Genomic DNA, 21,658 nt, shown 5'->3' on the forward strand with positions numbered 1-21,658 from the left:
GGCGTTTCTTGGCAGGGGTTTATATTTTCAGGATTTTACTCTTTCTGATTAAGCATCTATTATAATGGAAATAGCATCCTTTAATTTTAATTCCTGAGTTAACTTGACGTATTACTTTCATAGCAGATATACAAAAGAGGTTAGTTATACAGTTACCTATAAGTATTAAAAAATCCTTTTAGGAAACCAGTTACCTATAAGTATTAAAAAATCCTTTTAAGAAACCAGTTACGTATAAGTATAAAAAAATACTTTTAGGAAACCAGTTTCCAAACTAAGGTTTCCTAAACGGCTGAAGGGGGATAGTGATTATTTCGACTTTAATTTTGGATTTCTTTATTACAATTTTGACCGCTTACTTCTGTACCTTCCTGACATCAAAATGGTGACTAATTACATGACGTCCTCGTGATTAGTATTAATATGTCTAAGTACCTACAGTCCTACGTAAATCTTGATAGATAATCTAGAACACGTCTATTAAATCTATTTACGTATAGGTACAACACAATCAGAATAAAGTCGTTCCGGGCCCCTTCGAGCATTCTGATTGAGACATTACAGTAACGGAATCCAATATACCTATGTACGTGTTCTCTCACCAGGGCACATATCATTACGCCATATATTTTTTATCGACATTCCCTTTGCGACTTTAACAAGCGCCATTGAAAGTATATTAAAGGTTTTTGCTCCTGAGTTACGAGTTCGCTGTTGCGATCTGTTCTTGATCACATCGCTAATGGACAGTTATTGTCACATTATAGAGTAACTAGATGAAAACCTGGCTTCGCTCTGATGAATTTTGCTACGGCAATCACTGCAATTGCTGTAGCAATGGCAACACTTGTCAAAAACAACATTTTCGCCAAACGTCAACGGCTGTATAGAACCCAAGATGGCGTCTGCGGTTTGTTTGTCAGTGCCATTAGAATTTAACTAAATGCTCCATAATCCGAATTTTGCGGATATAAATTGTCGACTCAAAATCAATATTTTTTTATGTTTTGTTATTAATATAAGGTTTCGATCGGGTCGTACCGCTTGACGAAATGTAATATAGATAAATACTAAGTTTGCTGAGTCTTGGCAGCTTTGCTAAGTAGCAGTGTCGTGCATGTTCTTTGAGCATCGATAATGAACTTCTTACCGGGCTTCTCCTTCCATTTCCTCGCGAGCTTTGACTTTTTAAGCAGCATTGGAAAGGGGTCTTTGCCGCCTCGTCCGTCGTGCAGTTCCTGAGAACAAAAAAACAGAGTTCACTAACAGAAGACTCAATTGAGCAATGCTGTAAAGCAAAAAAAGTTTGATACTGTTACATTTATAAACGTATTTTTTTTGTTTGAACTTGACTATCGACATTAAGCTACAATAAATACACAATGACTATAAAGTTTACAAACCGTAGTAATTATACAATATTTATTTATATTCATACTGTTGAAAATCTGACACTGTATTCATGTTTTTGCTGTTGAAACAGTACTGCGATAACAAAAGGCGATTTAGAAATATAAAATATACTTGTTTTTCCATGGCAATATTTGTTAAAGTGACTATTGTGAATAGTAGTATATTTTCATTGGAAAATACTCGTATAGAGCTAGTTGTGAAAATCTGAGAGTCGGGACAGTATTATGGCATCCGGAAGGTAGCAAGAAAATCGTTATGGGGACATTCTCTTACGACTGTGCTTTATAGAAACTGTTATTGGCTACACGCGTTGCAGTTTGGGATAATGCTATAACAGTTCTTTATATAAAAAGGTTACTTTAAGATTGAGTTTTACTCGTTTCCTTACATCCTATCTGGTGCATTTTATTATATTTTAGTAGAATGCAAGTATGAAAGGTCTTGCAAAAAAGCAAATAACATCATCGGAGAACTACAGATTAGTACCTCGATTCTCTACCACTATCGACTACCGACAACCGGCTAGCTATCGAAATTTTGACATTTAGAATGTACTGCCAAAATGTTTCCTACGACACCCGTCAGAGGCACTGATCAGATTTTCATACAAAATTTATCGATGACAGTTCGGTTGTCGGTAGTCGATAGTAGTAGAGAATCGAGGCATAGTTATAGTGGTAGACAGTGTAGACATAGACAACGACGTGAATTCTTGTGCATTTTTATTCTGCGACGGTATTATTATCAACATCCAAGTATCTACATTTTCGGTTAACAAAAATCCTGTAACAGCCTTATGTTATTTAAATAAGATTCCATTACACATATTAGGAAGCCCACGCATAAAGAATCACTTCGTTTATTAAACAGGGAACAAATAAAGGAATTATTCCTTAGATTGTTGGTAAAGCACTCTATTTCCTGGCTCATGTGAATACTGGAGCACATATACTGATGAAATATTAATTATTTTGTATCTAGTATCCAGAAACACGTCGTCGATGTGGGCGCCGAGGAATTTTTATTGAGCGTCGGTAATTGGAGTACGCCCTCCTCCTGGGACCCCAATAAATATTCATTGCTCTGATTTTCCAAGGCCCTCGCTTGTTTTTAAATGAAACCCTAAATTTACGCTTGCTTATTGAAAGCTTTTACAATACAGCCGAGTTTTATGTATTTATAACGGGACAATATTTATGGCTGTATTAAAGATTTCAGATTAACTGCCCAGTTGGATTATAAAATGTAAGTGAGGATGCTGACCGTTCAATCTACGCTTCGATTTTTTGCTTGCAGGATATTATTAATAGATACAAGCTTGAAACCCTCTGCATTCTCAAAGCTTTTTTATAGGATTTTATTCAGGACCTAAATATTACATTACTAGTATGTCTCAGCAAACCGCTTTTAAGGCCCCTGTGTGTCTTCTATTGTCTATCTTTCCATTTGACCTCGTGAAATGCTGCCTGTAAACTATTGTCTTCTTGAAATCAGATTTTCTAAGAAAGACGTTACTTTTCGCAAGTAAACATCGCAATGCGTTTAGAAATCATACTGACAAGATGTTAAAACCGATGCTCATTTGAATCATTACATGGATTCTATGTCAATGCAAAATATCTACTTCCCTACTCTCGAAAATTGGACAAAAATTACCCCCCGGTAGTATGGACATGACATTTAAAGTATAACATTTTAGCGGCTACCAATACGTCGTGCATAGTTCGGTTAGTCACGTTCGGCGATAAAACACTGCTTAAAGACCGCAAGTGCATTACTGGTTCTAGAACGTTCTCTTGTGATCTATGGAGTTCAACTATCGTATATCGGCAATTGACTTTTACTTTATAGATACAATTTCACACGGTGAAAAAGACTAAGCCCCTTATTCATAAACACACTATAAACCTATTTTAGTTAAAAAGCTACTATAATAAGTTCTCTCTTTCATTTCGCTAAGGAGTGAAAGGAACAAAACAAGCTTTATAAGCCTTTCATAACTTCATATATTTTTATGAATAAGAGGGTAAAATGTTTATAGTCGTTAGCATGATCATGACGTAATGATTTTACAGAGAGCTTTACGCAACTTTTGTACCTTATTTGGTAATCCTATGCAATAAAAAATACGGGTGCATGCTGCGATTGAAGCACCGAAGTAATAACATAGCCTTCTCCGAACTATCGTAGTATGCTGTGGATTGCAGCGGCGACCTCGCTCTATTGTTTAGCGAACCTTAACAAATCCCCTATCCAATTTTCAGGACAATGTGGTTCACGTATTAGCGCGAAGGGAGTGTAAATAGCCTAAATATTATTGAATTGAGTAGTGCATACCTACTGTAATTTATACTAAGCACAATGAAATAATTATTATGCTCAAATGAACACCAGATAGTATGTAGCTTCCTATTTTGGCCTATTGTAATAAAAGCTGATGCACATGCCTTGGTTTTATACTAAAAGCAAACGTCAGAACCGAGTCATACCCACTAATATCTAACTATACAAAAATATGACATATTGAAAGCGCAGACACATAGTTTTCTGCAAAGGTCGACATCGTTAACAGGGAATTACAAGCGAATGAGAGTATTACGCGAGGCACTCTCTAACAAACAAGCCTTTTGTGGCTTTTCATACTCTATAATATACCTAATATACCTATATTTCTAGAGAACTCAAAGGCTGCTTCATATTATTTTTTTAGATACTCAGTCCCGTCAAAAACATGTACAACGAAATAATCGAGCCGAACCTAAACTGTAATAGGATGAATTTGTGAAACGTGAAAATGCCGTAATCGCTTCTAAAAGGGATGCCTGTATTTTTCTGTACACGGCTGGGTTTGTGAAACTGACCGTTGTGTTTATTTCTATTTTAGTATGATTGTTCTGGAACATTCGGTCTCAATAATGGGTAAAGCTATTTACTTCATAAAGGAGGAATATGTTATGAATGTATTTATATATTCAGTTATATACTTATGCTACTGCTGCTTGAACGTATTATTCTCGATAATTTTATGATAATCTGTGGGTATACTAAACCTTGGAATACATACAAAAGTACATAAACGCACGGCCATTCTCCCATAGATGTAGGCAGACCAAAGAACAAACATTATTGAATAAAGAGGGAAACCTAATTGATTAACTATTCATGATTCGGTTATTTATTAATTTATTGTGTAATAAAACTTTTTAAAATATTGTAACAATAATTTACGCTTACAATAACATTTTAAAAGACGAAATTAAATGTCAATCTGCGTCGACATCCTATCACTTAAACTCTTATAAGCCAGTATCAACACCCAACGTGACAATCAGTAAGTCCCGAGACTTATCGAATACGAACGACAAACTGTCTTGATAATTCGAATGAAATTCATTAGAAGTTATTTCTGACAGATCGTAAATGATATTATATCTACCCATCAAATAAACTTACGTTTTTATTTTTAAGGTTATCCTGTTTTAGATGAACTACTAAAATTGATTTTAACTGGCTTTGCATAGAAGGTGCAGCTAATTAAAAACTGTTTTATAATTGTATTACAAATTATTGAGGGCATAAGAGCTTGCAACCAATAATTCTGCTAATTGCTTCCTATATGAAATATTTCTGTAAATACGATTTGGTTATCAGTAATGATAAAATATATTTTTTATAGACAATACCTTGATTGCTATAGTATCGTCCTGAAGAAAATAGAACAGCTTATAATCCTTGAGTTCTCCAAACGCAGAATCCCGGTCATCCCAGACCACGTTGAACCTGTACAACAAAAAGCAATAATGTTAATACGGAATATGGATGCTTTTATTTACATGCGTAATAGAACTTAAGAGACCTATAAAAATAATGAGTTTTATGAAACGAGTTTACAAGTTTGGTCCCAGAATCAGAAGGCAAGATCTTAAAAAAAACTTATTTTTGTAATAGAAAGGATAATAGTAATTATTTGCTCAATATTGTGACACCACATATGGATATAGCAACCAAAAAAATGAAGCCTCCAAATATGCTGAAACATTTTAAAATCGTCTTTAATTTGACCCGAAATCACATTTACAATTTATGTCACTCCATTTTGAGTCTCTTAACAATTCTGTCCAACAGAAATCAATTCGAAGTTTCTATTTCAATAACAAACCTATTACATAGTTTTACGTCCATAAAATACAGCATTATGTGATATATAGGCCATTGTAGACCTTGCGAAATGACCAGTGAAACACTGCGTGCAATATGTCACCTCTCTGATTTTATAACGGTCTCTAGCGTGGCCTTTCCCTTGCTGAACTAAGCTCCTGCAGTGAATTTTCACAGGTTGCGTTGTAAGGAGGGCCTTTGTAATACGGGGTAGTAAAACCTAGCTTTAGCTGGCAATGGTTATGTTATGTCGATATAATCTGGGGGCACGGAAGTGCCCCCGCAAGTCGAGCAAAAAAAAGCGGCACGGCCGTAACATCCTTTTCTCGAAGCAATTCGGGCTATTTTTGACACCCCTATAATTTCGTTGTGGATAAAACAAGAAGCCTGGATTTTCAGCAACTAATCAGTCATTGTATAAACACGGTTTATTTAAAATTTCAGTCAATTTGAACCAGTAGTTTAAGAATGACAACTTGTTAAAATTTTGAATTTTGTCACTCACTGATTCACTGACTCACTGACTCACCGATCATCAAAAGTCTAAGGTACTTCTAGCGGACTTAGAAGCTTAAAATTTAGAATACAAATAGGGTTTAGTGTTTTTATCATGGGAAAAATTTAATATTTTCTAATTTCGGTCCAGTTTTCTAAATACACAAACTGCAACAATAACTTTGTAATCCCATATAAATGTATAAGATTACAAGGTTATATTTGCAGTTAATGAATTATTATTACTGTAGAAAATAAAATAAATAGGTGTAAATAGGTACCTACTATATGAGGCATAACGGGAGGGGGTATAGGGTGGGTAAGGGTGTTTAACCCATGAAACTGAACAACATTCCCATAGGAAAATATGTTGAATGATGAAAAAAAAAACGTCTTTCCATACAAATTGGACTTATGTTCGCTCTACAAAAAGAAGTGAGATGCCATCAAAAACATTCTGTAAAAACCTCAAGTCTCGCCGTAAAAAGTTGTGAGATCTATATAATACTAAGTCGATTAATCTATTTGGTCTCTACTTAAAGGACCTTCTGTCTTAAGTTATTACGTACGTTATTATCATGCCAATTTAAAAAAAAATACCTTTAAAACAAATAGATCGACTTGGTCATCGCAAGAAAATACAAATTCGCCATTAACATTTCAGGAGCATTAACTTCTCGTCGTGCTGTGTAGTGTGATACATACTTATAATCAAATCATGCGATGGCCAGGTCGATCTATTTGTTTTAAAGGTATTTTTTTTTAAATTGGCATGATAATAACATACGTAATAACTTAAGACAGAAGGTCCTTTAAGTAGAGACCAAATAGATTAATCGACTTAGTATTATATAGATCTCACAACTTTTTACGGCGAGACTTGAGGTTTTTACAGAATGTTTTTGATGGCATAGATTTTTTAAGAACTATGTAAAATCGTAAGTAGTCGATTTAATGTGTAAGTTGTAGGAATGATTAGATTTAGGTATCTTTTCATCTAAATTAAGCCAATTGTAATCGGATGTCTAGTAAATGACGTTTGTCACCAAACCTTAGTAACGCTGCTGGTTTTCGACCCTTAAAAACGCTGTCGTTTTTGTAACATTTTTTACGGGCTTAGAAAATAGTTTCTACTAATTCTAGGTAATCCAGTCACGTGGTATGTTGATAAACCATTCGTTATACCCAACCCACATTCGACCACGGTGGTGGACTCAAGGCCTAACCCCTCCCTCAAGGCATAACGGGAGGAGACCCTTGCCCAGCAGTGGGATATTAATGGTTTATTTTTTTATTATTAATTCACTTTCCATCCAAAACAAGTTAAAAGAAAAGTCGTCCTTCTAAAACAAGTTAGCAAGTAGTTACGTAGCAGTAGGTACTTAGATCACTTGTTACTACCGTGTTCGTGGAAGTACACACCACAATACAATTGTAACTAGTTGGTGCCACATTACACTATCTCAAACTCCTTGCGCCGCGCCCCAGATACAACGTTGTCAACTATTATGAAGTTTCCTCTATAGCCACTGAATATATTATTTCCAGAATATATTATTAGTATACAGTACTGAATTCTCAAAGACCTATTTTAGACGCAAGATGTTGATGAGAGCTGTGTTTACTATGAAGAGACGGTTCCATTTGTTACGTGTCTAATTAACACGGCAGACTTTGAATAACGAAGATAGTTGTGCAGTTTGAATCACTTTAGACACATGCATGAAATAATGAACTTTGCTTTGAAGCTTTGGAATTTTAAAATATCTATTTTTATCCATAGCCTGATTGAGTGCCCCAATGCTGGGCAAACGCCTCCCCCGTTCGTTCCGCAAAAACATTACACTGAATCTAGAACATAATCGATTTAAACAGAATCCCGACGTGTCCCAACAAAAACCGGCAAAAACTGTCCTAAAACGAAACAGTAACTAAATCTACAATAATGAACGTCTAAAACCAACGTAATGGAGTGAAAAGGGTGATAGGTTGCGTCACTTCGACGTTAGACGGGGATTGAACCCGACGTATCCACATTAAGTGTCAATCACTCACTGCGAAGGCAAGCTGACTCAAATTAACACTGCTTACCCAAAGGAAATTATGCTACTACATGTGGGGAGGGAAGTTCTGCCAGTTTATAGCTGTATGTACTCCCGTTTCACCATAATTTCTCCATAAAGCGGAGTATAACCAGCGGCACTGGTTTTATATTTCTCCGTGCAAAGCCTGAGCTCAATTAAAGCTTTTCACATGGCTTAATATAGCAGAAACCGTGTGGCAACACAGGTTTACGTTTAAACTGTTACAGCTTCGAAATTCAGAGTACGTTAAGGTATTTGACGTAGTATATCGTCCCCGTAGAGCGAAAAGTCATTAACTCGAGTTAATGATTTCTTTTTTTATGACGCCATTGAAATCGCGATATTTTTCTCTAATTTTCTGTCTTATCCTCATACCTATAGCTATAATAGTTTTTGTTTTAATGAATGTGAAAATTAACCAGGTCAACCCTTTTGAGCTGAAAATAAAATGAGCAAATTAACTAATTTTAGTTAATTAATATTCATTTCTTAAGTTTGTATCTAACCCGTACTTAAAGAATACCTAAAACGACTTGATTACTTTTCCCTTGAATTATCTCTGCATATTAAAATTATTATTAGCAATTGTAAAATCACTAAATGGATTTAGTTATTTTTCACATCGGTACACGCATTTCATACTGCGTTAAAAATCACTAACTCTGATCAAAAATTAACTAACTCGAAATTATGTTACATATTTAAAAAATAAAATTAACTAATTTATTTATTTTGATATTTCCAAGTGTTCAGACAATATTTACTTAATGTAGTCTATATTAAATAAACTTTGTTATAATTTCCTTCATTTAAGACTATAAACGTAGATATAGGTTACTGCAAACGTAAGTTATTAATTTTTATATTTTTAAAAACTTTGAACAGCCATATCTCAAAACAAGGTTTTTCGAGTTAATGACTTTTCGCTCTACGGGGACGATATATACTATGAATAAACCGAAGTACAGCTCATAGCATACAACATATTTCAAATAAAGTTTATCATATTTTCAAATCGTATGCATAACCTTAAGTTATTGATAGAAATAATCTTATTGCCACATAACATTGTGAGTGGATCTTTTCGATTCATTTCCCATGAATAAAATTTATTTGATATCGTAAACGGAGGATTCCTCTTTCACTTTAAAAGAGGATCTTAGGGCGTGATATGGCATCATTGTTTCATTTTTATAGGCACTTAAACCAGCTCACTGCATGCAACTTTAGGAAAATAGAATCGGTTTTACATAATACTTTATGTAAACATCTGGAACCGCGCGTTTGGGAGTCCGTCATCATGGAACGCGGATCTATTGGCTACCTTCACCTATTAACATATTTAATACTATAGATAGGTAATTCATAGAGCAAAAGGTCAATTTTTTTACATTTATGTGATAAGAACTCGATAGCAGCTGCATTATGGTGTTTGTGAAGTAAGATAAGACCGTTAAAGTTAATACTATAAAAAACACACTAAAATCAATTATTAGAAAGCGTTTTTCGCGGTATTTTAATTCTAGCGGCGCCATAATTTAGTTAGTTCGTGTAATATGAACTAATTACTTATGTCACGACGTACAACGCTGGTAATAAGCCGGGTTACAAGCAACAAAATGGCCGAGTCTAAAGTGTGACAAGTGTCCCGTAGCGGAGCCGCTGTGATTTATTATATAACGTCCCGCGACGCCGCCATGTTTTATTATGACCGCAAAGAAATAAAAAATATAATGCATTCTTGCAGTGAAATGTTAATAAGAAACGAGTTAGAGGCACAAAGTTTTTTCTTGAAGAAATTTTCCTCGCACAACAAGGTTTTTCAGGTTAAGCAAATTAAGTTTTCCTGTGACCGCGGTCGATGCAATTCAATCGAAACGTCGGGTGAGCAAATAAGGTTAAATTTTCAATTACGTTTAAGACCCGTTGCATTATAATATTATATACTTGGCGCGAGTTTAAAATCATTAACCAAATGCAGCTGAAAACGTCAACAGTCACTACAAAATATCACGATTTTCTCATAAACTTCCTCCATTTTTTTTAAGAATGCACTAGCGGTGCGATTATACTTTAGGCATTTAGTAGAAATGCTCAATTATTCTTGAGTCAGACGTCCGCTGCATAATGCATTTGATGTGGGATTCGCTAATAGTATTAAGTGTTAAGCAATCCTATTAAATATTTTACTAATAATGCAGAAGCAGTGCTATCGGTAACAAATTTTATGTTTTTCTACTATCTATTTATGTCCATTACATACGTAAGATAAATGCACTCATTAAATTTTCAACTGTTACCGGCTTGAAATCAGTTTTGAGTTATTGGATAGAGGAATAGTTAAAGTATCGGACAGACTATCAAAATATGACAAATTCAAATCTTATCTATTCCACTAGAGACCTCCTACTAATGCTAGCTTTAGAGCTTAGCGACAAGACTTTACAAGATGATTTTTAAGAATTGTTCCTGACATTTTCACTAAGAATCATCTGCTCTAACACTTTACTTGAGTTTATCTAAGGAAGTAAGTCACCTGGCGCGAGAGACGTTTCATACAATCGTCATTGTGTAAGTTACAACTGTTGAAATACACTCATACACGTTCGCTCGCTACTTCGTCCGCTTCACAATTGAAACGCTCACATTTTACACTTCTACTGAATGTACATTTTATCTCCGCGAGACTTAAGAACTTTGTATTTTTAAAAGATAGAGGCTGTTCACTCGAGTCTACCTCTTCGGCCGACTTAGAAGCTTAACGTTGCTGTCACATACTAGTACGATCAAGCGGTTTGCAAGCCAATCTGCTACACTTTGATCATGTATAGACAAAGTGACTACAGATTGTGTATTTCCGGTAATCCAATTTAATTTCAGTGTTGTTATTCTTAGGTGGTTAATTCAATGAGCTTGGTTTTATATCTATAGCAGCAATATTTTATATTAAAAGACATTCGTAGGGGCTAAATATCATTGCTGTGCCTAGCGTCAACCGAGCCGCTGTAGCCCTTTGTTGTCCATATATTAATATTAGTCGTTAAATCTGTCTGTAAATATTTTATTAAAGAATAAATGGTTAAAAGGTTTGTTTAAAAACAAAATTAATTGTACAGAAATAAATAACGTAAAGCAATAAAACGATTAAAGGGCGAGCAGCAGTAAAGTTGCGAGCGATAAACATGGCACAGATGGGTGGCTTGGGACGCAAGCCGCGCGTCGCCTCGCCGCTGGCCGAAAGCCGGGCTTCTGTGGTCGGAGCCCGCCAACACTTGACACTAATGCGAAACTACGTCCACGATGTAAGCCTACTCACTGTCTAAGTCTGTCACAAAGTACGGCTTATCCTTATACAAAACTGATACACACTTTACATTAACTGCACCTTAGGCTTCCACTTTCTATTGCTTCATATTTGGATACAAACTACAGATGTTATTTATGCATAATCGTTTTGTACTTTTGGTAATAGAATGTAGCTAAGTATGGTAAGTTATCTCTCTCTGGCCTCCTAGTACAGGTATTCTCATACTGAAAATAAGACACCTTTACTCGTATGATCTAAGGAATGCTTGTTGAAATGTTGTTTTTTCTGTTCGATAGTCAGGTAGCGTACCTACGTTTCAGTGCAAGAAAAGCATTAAGTGGTTTTGTGTTGATCTTATCTAATGTCTTTCTTTGACTGGAGCTGCAGTCTTAAGTGATGGTGCACTACTTCCAGTGTAGTAATAGTAGCGTAAGTGATGTAGACATTATCGTTAAAAAGTCTTTGCTTTTTGAAAAGACTGCAACACACACACACTATTACGAAATATAACAACGTTTTTCTTCATATAATTTGGAATTTTAAACGAATCTAAATCAGACCTCCATTAGTGATTATTCGTTTGCAACACGAAATAATATTTACCTACTCCAAAATTCAGTATTCGATATCTTTGAGTGAAAGGTACTTAGACGAAAGATAAACATCTCAGAGATTGCATTTGCGAAGAAAGTTAACTGTAGTAATTAAATTTATAAACGTAACTTACCCTTAACTCAAGTTAGAGTAAAATTGAAGCGAGAAATGGCCGTCTTAACGAGTAACTTAGGGGCAATGCTGAGAGAAATACCGATAGAGATACTAGCTGTTAATCCATATCTCGTCAATGCGATCTGTATCGTGTTCTACTTGTTTCTTTTAAGTGATTACTCATTGAGTTCTTCGGATTGAACTTCTTAAACATTCCGTTCATGCCAAAGTATATGGGTTTACTTTATGCTAAGTTATATTCAACTGTAATGATTACTTGGTTAACGAAACTCAAAATAAGGCTATGTATCGTGTGGGTTACGATACCGGTATTAAGCAAAAAATATTGAAATAATAAGTTCTCATTTCTACTTATGCAATAGTGGTATCCACAAATCAATAAACCGGATAATTACATAAGAGATTCGAAATAATCTAGCATAAGAATGCGTACGTAAATAATACGCGAGACAGATTCTCCACTTACAGATTCAATACACCGCAAGACGTATAAAAGCGGTTAATATGCCATCCACATCTTGCCGCGTGACGCATGCCAGAATTCCAATTTCAGTGTGTAATAAAGAATTAAACGAGGCGGGGAAAGAGCCGCTCATACTGGCTGAGTAATAAGGATGTAAGTTGGTGGAGTAGCTCGCTCCAGTCGCTCGCACATTACTGACATTACACACACACGACTCTTTACCGCTCCTTAGCGTTCTTTACCACTCCTTACCGCTTCTCCGCTTCTCCGCTCTCCATGAAACAGCATCTGTTTTACGGGCTACATGCTTTATTTTTATTTGTGTGCCCTGGCCTCGGCACTTTAACAATATTGCGGAATACTTAAATGGAATTGGTAAAAAGCAGCGGTGGTTTATACGTGAAACCGAGCGTCGCTTGCCAAAATGGCGAGCGGTGTGCGATAAAACATTGTTCGTAATTACTGCATTAAAAGATTATGAATACAATGACATTATAAGCTCGGACTGTTGGGGAAAATGATGTAGGTCCAGATAATAAAATGACAAGTGGCAACGACATTCATTTTAAGTGTTTTCATTATACAGAACTTGTAATTTATGACGCTCTTAGAATAAAAAATCTGTGGAATAATATAGGTCCTTGTTTATGGGTCATAAAAGGCGGTTGGCAGTGTGACCGAGTGTCGAGTGTCGAGAGGCAACTTTACTTATAATTTACGCCGTAATCATTCGTGCACGGAATATTGATGAAAGGAAATTGCAAGATCACTCGGGAAATACCCTTGTGACACCTAATGCATTTTTCTATGGTCACGAACAGTAGACGGCGGAGGTAAAACCTCGCTATTGAGTGTCTGGAGTGATTTCGCGTTTACAAATCGTCTTCAATACTGTAATTATTTACATACAACTTATAGTTTGTATAGGGTGTCCTATACAAATTATACTACTCATTCAGTATAGGCCAGGTCAAAAATAATTAATAGCAATCAGAACGTCTTCATGCCACCTCAAAATCGGTATAATACGTAAAGAAACAGGGTAAAACTATAGCAATGAATCAAAACACACACAGTATAAGTACGCGCGGCTGACCTCAGTCGTCCTCGCCGTGCACGTGAGACTCTCAAACATGTACGATTGTACGCACATGTTATACTGCGTATTATTATTTATAACTTGACCTTATTCTCTGTCCACAAACTAGAAGAAACTTTCAACAATTCACATAAAAAAATCATAACCAGAGAACGCAGAAAAACTATGGAACGAACAACTGAAGCGATGTTCTCTGAAAGTAGCTATGTTAATAATAAAAACAGGTATGTTTTATTTGTTTGTTTGCGGGAATTGATTTGTCTTTTTATCGGAGAATTTCTAAAAGTAATTTTACTTTAAAAAGCTGGGTTAATCCCAAGTTCAAAATCACTTTTACCCATAGAAACGTTTTTATCACTTAAATTGCAGGTTGTGTGAGGAATATACACTCAAAATCAATAGATATGTAAAGTCACGAACAAAAATATATGCACTGCCACATTTTCAATTGTATTTGTGTGAAAGTATCAATTTAACTACTGCTATAAAAATAGTAATGATAATTTTTATCACCCACTTACTGACTGAAAAATTTACAATGTACCTACACGTTTTTACTTTTGACTGTACATATGTTACTGTAAAAGCCCGAACTGTGGTAAATCCTAAGATTTTCCGGTAAAACCTAAGATTTACCAACTCTCAATGGTAAAAGTCCGAACAAGCCAGAGTTTAAAAACTATGTTACGATATATAAAAAAATCCTCCTTCATAACTATGTTTATAACTATTTCACGGTATAATTATATACTGTGACATAGTTATAAAGAAGGAGTTTTGGGCATAGCGACATGGGTAGGTTAGGTTAGAAGGCTAAGGTGGGAGCGAGCGAAGCGAAGCTCCCACCTTAGCCTTCGTGGTTATTTTTTTTTAACCACCCAGAAGGAGGAGCCCCGCGAAGCGGGGCTCCGGCGACATCTCGATATCATCAAGTGAATATAGGTAAAAGTTCGAAATAAAATAATTTTTCGGACTTTTACCATTGCGAGTTGGTAAATCTTAGGTTATACCAGAAAATCTTAGGATTTACCATCGTTCGGGCTTTTACAGTAACACATACATACATACAAAAATCACGCCTATTCCATAGTCAGAATAGACTTGTTCTATTTAACAGAATTGTCCCTATGACATCTGTGTTATTGCCGAAAGGACCGGTTCCTCCTTGAGTCGTTCAATCATAGTGGAATGTCTATTTTGTTCACGCTACCTGAACTCACCTGACCGGGACGCTGTCGAGACTAAGACCTTTATTCTGCAGACCTGTGTTGTGGTATACTAATCGTATAGTGCTTATTCGAGGCTAAAATTAAAAATGACGGTTTAACAAGATCTGTAGTCTGTAATTCTTTCAGTAAATTTATCTTTCTAAATTATATTGAGCAGTTGTAATCTAACAAAATTCATAAAATTATATTGCACATAAGCAGAGGCATGTATTATTTAATCGGTATTTAAAGTGTTGTACTAAAATATGTCGAAGGAAATTTTTGACTGTGCGTCAATGGTCGCCTCTAGTCAGGCTCTAGTTTTATATTAAAGAATTTAAGCCTTCCTTATTGATACTTCATGAATCATCCTTCATCGTCCATGTTGAAGTTCCCGAAGAAGAACACTAAAAATTAATAAAAAAATGGTTTTTGTATTTTAATATTTTTTAGTGTTCCTTAAACCAAATATTCAAAGATCAGGTACTGAAGCAATAGGTCCAGATGACGAGTGGTCACGTAACCGGCCAGTCGAAGGTCGAAGTAATCTGAAACGTAACGCCAACCAGTCTCCGTGACGACGTGATCGATAACGCAAAGATTACAGGACCTGCTGCTCCCAACACTGGACTGTATTACTGTTTTATCGCCGCTTCAGAAGTTTTCAGTACGTGGCTCAAGTTTCATCGAAATGTATAGCTGACTTTACGGCTTTATTTTTCATTAATATTCTTTGAGACGATGAACTAGACTAATTTACTTATCCAAAATCGTTACACTCCGATTCTAAGGACAATATCAGAACATGAAAATATATGACAAATTACGCTTAAATATCACACGGTGGCATACATGATAAACAAAAGAACAAATTCTAATGTTTTCCATTAAAATTTCTCAGAAGTTTCCAAAACATAATATAAAATATAACCGCGCAACATAATCTAATATCATAACAGGGTGTTTACCGGCCAGCCTCCCTCAATAATCTCTATTTGTAGAGCAAATAATACCGAAAGTCTTCATTAAAATCACAATGGAATCTATTGTAAGGCCTTAAAGCTTTGGCCGGAACCTCGCTGCTCGCAGTAAGCGGCGAGAGTACGTAATTAAAGCTTGCAATTAACATGGACGTAATTCTTGCTGAGAGGACTCTCGGCTACAGTCTGGCTACCTACTGAAAACTCGCTCTGTCTTTTAAGCAGTTTCTTAACGCTCATCTGACTGTTTAACAAAAAAGATTTCAGTTTCAGTCGAAATATGTCACTCAACTCAACAGATTTTACATTTAAAATGACATTTTTATAAATCAAAGCAGATTTATCTCTCTCAATTACGTATTCATACTTTTTGCTTGAAATGACAGTTTTACAGGGACAAATTCACTTTAGGTTGAAATACAGGGGAGTCGCAGTTCATCTACGTCGACATTGATCGATTGATCCGCGATTAAGTATGCTCGCCCTTGTAAAAAAAATAAGTAGATCGACGATGACAGTAGACGTACGCTACATTGACCAATTACTGGCACACGACAAATTGGAAGGCTGTTGTTATCGTTAAAAATGAAATAAATGGGTTGTTCAAACTGACTACCAAAGCTAATTTGTGTGACCTACGTATGAGGCTATTTAAACTGAAGGTCTACAGTGAATAAGCTCAACTGTCCCTTAATTAAGTAGGTAGACAGCATCATTGCAATAGGAGCGTACAATTCTATTTCAGGTTCTCCATGGGCGGCCAGCTTCAATTTTCCAGTGTTTACTTTCACGAAGGGGGAGGGGAGGGCAGGAAGGTGCCCGGAGTGGGAGAAAGGTGGGGGTGAGCGCGGGTGTAACGTGTAATGATTCAATTCTGAAAATACTTTAATGTATAAAAATAAATGTCCCTTTACAAAACCTATTAAAATGCGTAAGTGATTTTTGGTGTAATAAGATAGGACCATTGAAAAAATTCAATTAATTCTAACACTTGGCGGGCAAACAGCAAAGTAGCTATGAAATGAAGTAGCTATTGACATTTATGACAGCAAACAGACATCTTAATAATATTTTTTTTTTTAATATCACTTTCATTTCAGTTAATTAAATTGTTTGAGGTACAATATCTTTTTAAATGGGTTTTGTGTGTGCCTGGAATTTAATATCTACTGTCACATATCCTTGTGTTATGAAAGAACGTATTCGGTATGAAGGCTAAGTGAACAAAATCTGTTTATAATGTTATGATACGATGCCACACATTTGATTTCCGCAGGGAACTGTGCCGCACTGTTATACTTTGCAGATAATGGTATTGTTAGTGGGCGAATTTATTGCTATTTGTTGGGCAAACTTCCAGGTCCGGCCGATTGAGATTTTTCTTAGAGAATAAAAACAATTATACTACGTATGTTAACTTGGAAATCGGGAAAAAACATCAGTACCAAAATCTAATCCCCGTTTCTCGCCCAAATACTGAAATGTCACTAATGAGTAACGCTTAAATGTCATTCCGTTTCTGTTACATTTAGGATGACTTTTAAATGTCACACAGAATGAAATTAACAATTTAGTTTTCGCTTTGTAGACAAAATATACCTATATTATTTGTCACCTCGCCTTGATCCATGTAAAGAAACAGATACTATTGGATATAATTTCGTAAAGTGCTTGTATATTTCATGGCTTTAGTTCAGTTTATAATGTATTGCAATGATCATCAACAAGCTTATCAAGTTAGTATTTGAAAACTAGTTTATGTAGTACACGACCAAGAAGCTCCAAGATATTGTTTCCAGTATAACTTTATACGAGGTGCACTGTACGTAATCCAATAAAGTCGCAGTGAGTGACGTTTAGTGAGAAGACAAATCCGAGTATCCGAGTTGGGATGTTCCCGGGGGAGGGAGTAACTAGGACGGTTGGCAGTTTAGACCGACTTGCGATTAGATTTGTAAGGCCATGTGCTATTTAATTACCTACGGAAGTGCAGATACGACTGTGCATCTGTCTGAATTTAGCTAACATAGCGTTGGATTTGGACTGGATTAATCGTTGATCAGAATAGAATATGTTGTTTCCGTAATTAAATAAATAGTACATGTGACAATAATGTTTTGACGGAAAATAAAATCAACTTAACTAGCACAAAGTAGTACTTATATTAATTATAATTTATTATTTCCCTATTTCATTACGCAAACTAGAAGCAAGTACTGCGATACAGAAATATGATATTTTTAATGAAAACTTATGCTAAGCCGCAAAATGAGTTTCTGCACTAAAAACACGCAAAAATAATAACATCGTTTATTTTCTTTCATTACCTTTGCACGGAAAAGGTGTCCTCATTTTCATAAACATGCTAAGTAGAGGCTGAATTTATTTTGTATAAAGCCTCAAGGGGTGAATCGTTCGTAATTTAGTTCGCTGCATCAGGCCCCAAGTGGTCGGCGAGTCTATGGAAATTTATCGGCTGCAGTTTCAATTGTACGACTTGATCAGGTATATATCTAAGAAACAACGGAAGAAAATGCAAAGGTTCGGCTTCTCGGGGGATTTTACTCGTAACAATAAATGTACCTGCATGGAACTTGTAGTGGTAATAAATATGCTGCTTTTTACCAACGGGACATCATCAAACGTAGGCCCTTACTGTGTTTATGTGTTTTACTAAGAGTATTGTAATAAATTTTAAGACCGATATGCTGTGCGCAATATTATAATTATTGTAACAAGTTCACAATGTTTTGCTCGTAATTACCTAAGGGCAATCTAATTTCGTCAATATGCATAAAGGTATTTTGTCTTGTTGATAATTTTTATTAAATTATCTTTTGTTTTATTTGAAAGCTATCGATACATTTTGGTCACAGAAGGCTGACTTGCATATTGTTATCTATGTCGCCAAGATAAATATAATCAGGGCAAAGACAACCAAGAGTCACGATGACAGACAAATTAACAGATTATCTTTAACCTAATTGCAATAATAATATAGTTATTTATAGATTATAATTATTAATTAGCTGTTTTTCTGTCTTCATATAATTTGTAAATTTTGGAGAACTATGAAGATAGATCACTTAAATCATGTCGTTCAGAACTGATTGCTAGATACGTCATTGGAAGATGCCTGTGGTTCTGCAAAAGGTATGTAATTAAGTCCCTACCTTCAAAACTAGACTTCTGCACTGTTCAGTGAATAGGGTACCCGACTATTAGTCAAATTAGCTACTCTTTGTCATATAACAATAACACATTTTAGTATACAACATAGTGACGTCACAATTTCGTACATTTGTTGAGACTAAGAGTGTCTTATAAACTTAAGGTTTCAGTCTGTAATATTTTTAATTTCAACATTAATTTCGAAAAACAAATGACATAGCATGAGTATTTTGCTATTTTGGATGATATTGATATTATAAGAAGTACAAGTTTCATAAAATTTTCTTTAACACATTTGACTATCCTACTATCTTAAAACCTGTCAAATAGTGGCTTTAATTTACTGCAAATATATACAAAAAAACTCATCAATACGACAGATTTTAATTAAAAATGTAATTAAAATTTCCACACCCATTAATAGAGGTCCGTAATTACAAAGTTGATTAATTTAGGGGAGTACAAAGCAACTCATTATCGTTCTAAGGTGTGCATTAAAACTGTTACTATGTCCTTTGTCATTTTAGAGTTCGTGTTTGCGCTGTCCATATTGCACTCATTAAGTTTTGTGTCACATAGAAGTTACACTCATTTACAATTTGTTCTATATGACTAGAGCGTTTTGAGAGACCTTTGTAGAATTAAATTTAAATTACTGTAACGCAATCCTCTACAGTTGGTACTGTCGAGTATCGAAAGTTTGACATAGCAAATGTACTGCCAAAATAGTTCTAACAGAGCCCGGTAGAGGCGCTAAACAGATTTTCGTGTTCCTGTAAGCTAACCGATGAAAATAAAATTAAATATGTTTATCATAAAACATCATTTTACATCAAAAACCGTCTCGTCTAATAAAGTAGTATTCTTATCCGGCGGTAATATGTATGACAAGATGTATGGATGTGAATGAGGCAAGGGTTTGTTAGGATCGTACCAAGTGACGTTATTTGGTTTCTGCCTATCTCTATGAGAAACAGGAGTGATTTTTTGTATGTATGTCCTTTAATAAATCAACATTGTGTAATGATCAACAACTAAAATTATTAAGAGAAACAAATACAGTAATCTAGAGGAACGTATGTTTTATAGATCGACTGCATTCCAGCAGATATGTAAAGTAAGAATCAAATAATATAATTGGCAATGTTTCACAGAAATACCCCAGAGAAATGGGTTTTCCGTGAACATTCAAATTCAACACAGTAGTTCTGGGAAAAACGCTAGGCTACAGTCGAGACCAGTCAGCTCTTCAATTAAATCGGAATGTGTGACGTCACTCGCATGCGACCGTTCTCAAACTAGAGAATTGCACGGATTTAATTTTTATGCATTAAGTTTTTATTTTATTAAAATGGTTTTACCTGCGCTTGTCGTGTAATTATACATTATATTAATATAGAATATTTAGCCTTGCTTTACAGACAGACTTTTAAGGACCGGTTTTGAACTATCAACAGTATAATAGAAATGTACGGTTTCTTTGATTATGATGAAGCACACTGTATATTCACAATAGTTGTCTCGATCGTTACTTATTATTTAGAAAAGACATTAACCCCCGGTTTCTTAGTAAATTTAGCGGTAGTTTAACCATTCAATAGCGTAATTTTTGTATGAGTTTTAACGCTATTGAATAGATAAACTGCCGCTAAATGTGTCATGGACTAGGTAAATGGTATAAAAATGGGTACTTACGTAAGAACTTTTCCGTCGTACTGTAGGAATCGAAGTAGGGGGTCGTCTCCTGCCTTCGACCTCTTGGGCGGCGCGACTGACTTCCATCTCTCCTTCTGAGTGTATGAGTCTACCGGTAGATCTTCCTCTTTGGACAACTCCACTCCTTGAGACTCCAGCCATTCCTGGACGGAGTATTGATACTATAGTAGTCAGTGTTACAGGACAATCGACTTAATATATTTAACCCAAGGTCTAAATTTGAGTGACACTTTATTTGGGTAAAGAGTTATTTAATCAACAAATTGTATTTACTGGCAGTTTTACGGAAGACAATATTTAGAAGGAGATTTAAACGCGGTTTTTTATTGTTGTGTAGAACTATGATGGCTAGTAACGTTCAATCATCTATTTACCGCGTGTTATATGATGACGTCATCGCCACACGAATTACGGTAATAAGACCTTGGTGCGTGAATACAAAACAATCGTTTGATTAAATCAATAATACATTTTCTTTTAATACCACATTATTTACACTTAATACAATCAATATGTTTCATAAGTAGGTAGAGCTATACGTAGTCATAAGATGCGACGTCTAATTTCGGCGTCTCACCACAGGCCTCCGTGGCGCAATTGGCTAGCGCGTTCGGCTGTTAACCGAAAGGTTGGTGGTTCGAGCCCACCCGGGGGCGCTTCTTTTTACAATATGTTTATTACAGCAATTCTTGGGAATGGACTTTTTATTTGTAAAATTGCCGCGGTAAAATCCACTTTTTTCAAATGTGCCAAATTATTTCATTTAACGTATATTACGGTTAAAACTTTTTCCTTGTTATTAAAATTTGCTATTATATTTTATCAGGCGCGCTTG

At 35.4% G+C, this 21,658-nt stretch overlaps 1 protein-coding gene and 1 non-coding gene across 2 annotated transcripts in view; one reads left to right on the top strand and one right to left on the bottom strand.

Moving 5' to 3' along the window:
- LOC142981014 (EF-hand domain-containing protein 1-like) overlaps positions 1-21,658 on the bottom strand; it is a 66,616-nt gene that overhangs the window by 25,081 nt on the left and 19,877 nt on the right. The window contains exons 5-7 of the mRNA XM_076126669.1: positions 20,803-20,966; positions 5,097-5,193; positions 1,151-1,238 (exon numbers count right to left, since the gene is read on the bottom strand). Of these exons, the coding sequence (XP_075982784.1) occupies positions 1,151-1,238; positions 5,097-5,193; positions 20,803-20,966 (349 nt within the window). The remainder of the gene's footprint in view (positions 1-1,150; positions 1,239-5,096; positions 5,194-20,802; positions 20,967-21,658) is intronic.
- TRNAN-GUU (transfer RNA asparagine (anticodon GUU)) lies at positions 21,406-21,479 on the top strand. The gene has a single exon. It is a non-coding gene; the product is annotated as a tRNA-Asn (tRNA).

The sequence above is a fragment of the Anticarsia gemmatalis genome, chromosome 2 (genome assembly GCF_050436995.1).
Source record: "Anticarsia gemmatalis isolate Benzon Research Colony breed Stoneville strain chromosome 2, ilAntGemm2 primary, whole genome shotgun sequence".
Classification (NCBI taxonomy): Eukaryota; Metazoa; Arthropoda; class Insecta; order Lepidoptera; family Erebidae; genus Anticarsia; species Anticarsia gemmatalis.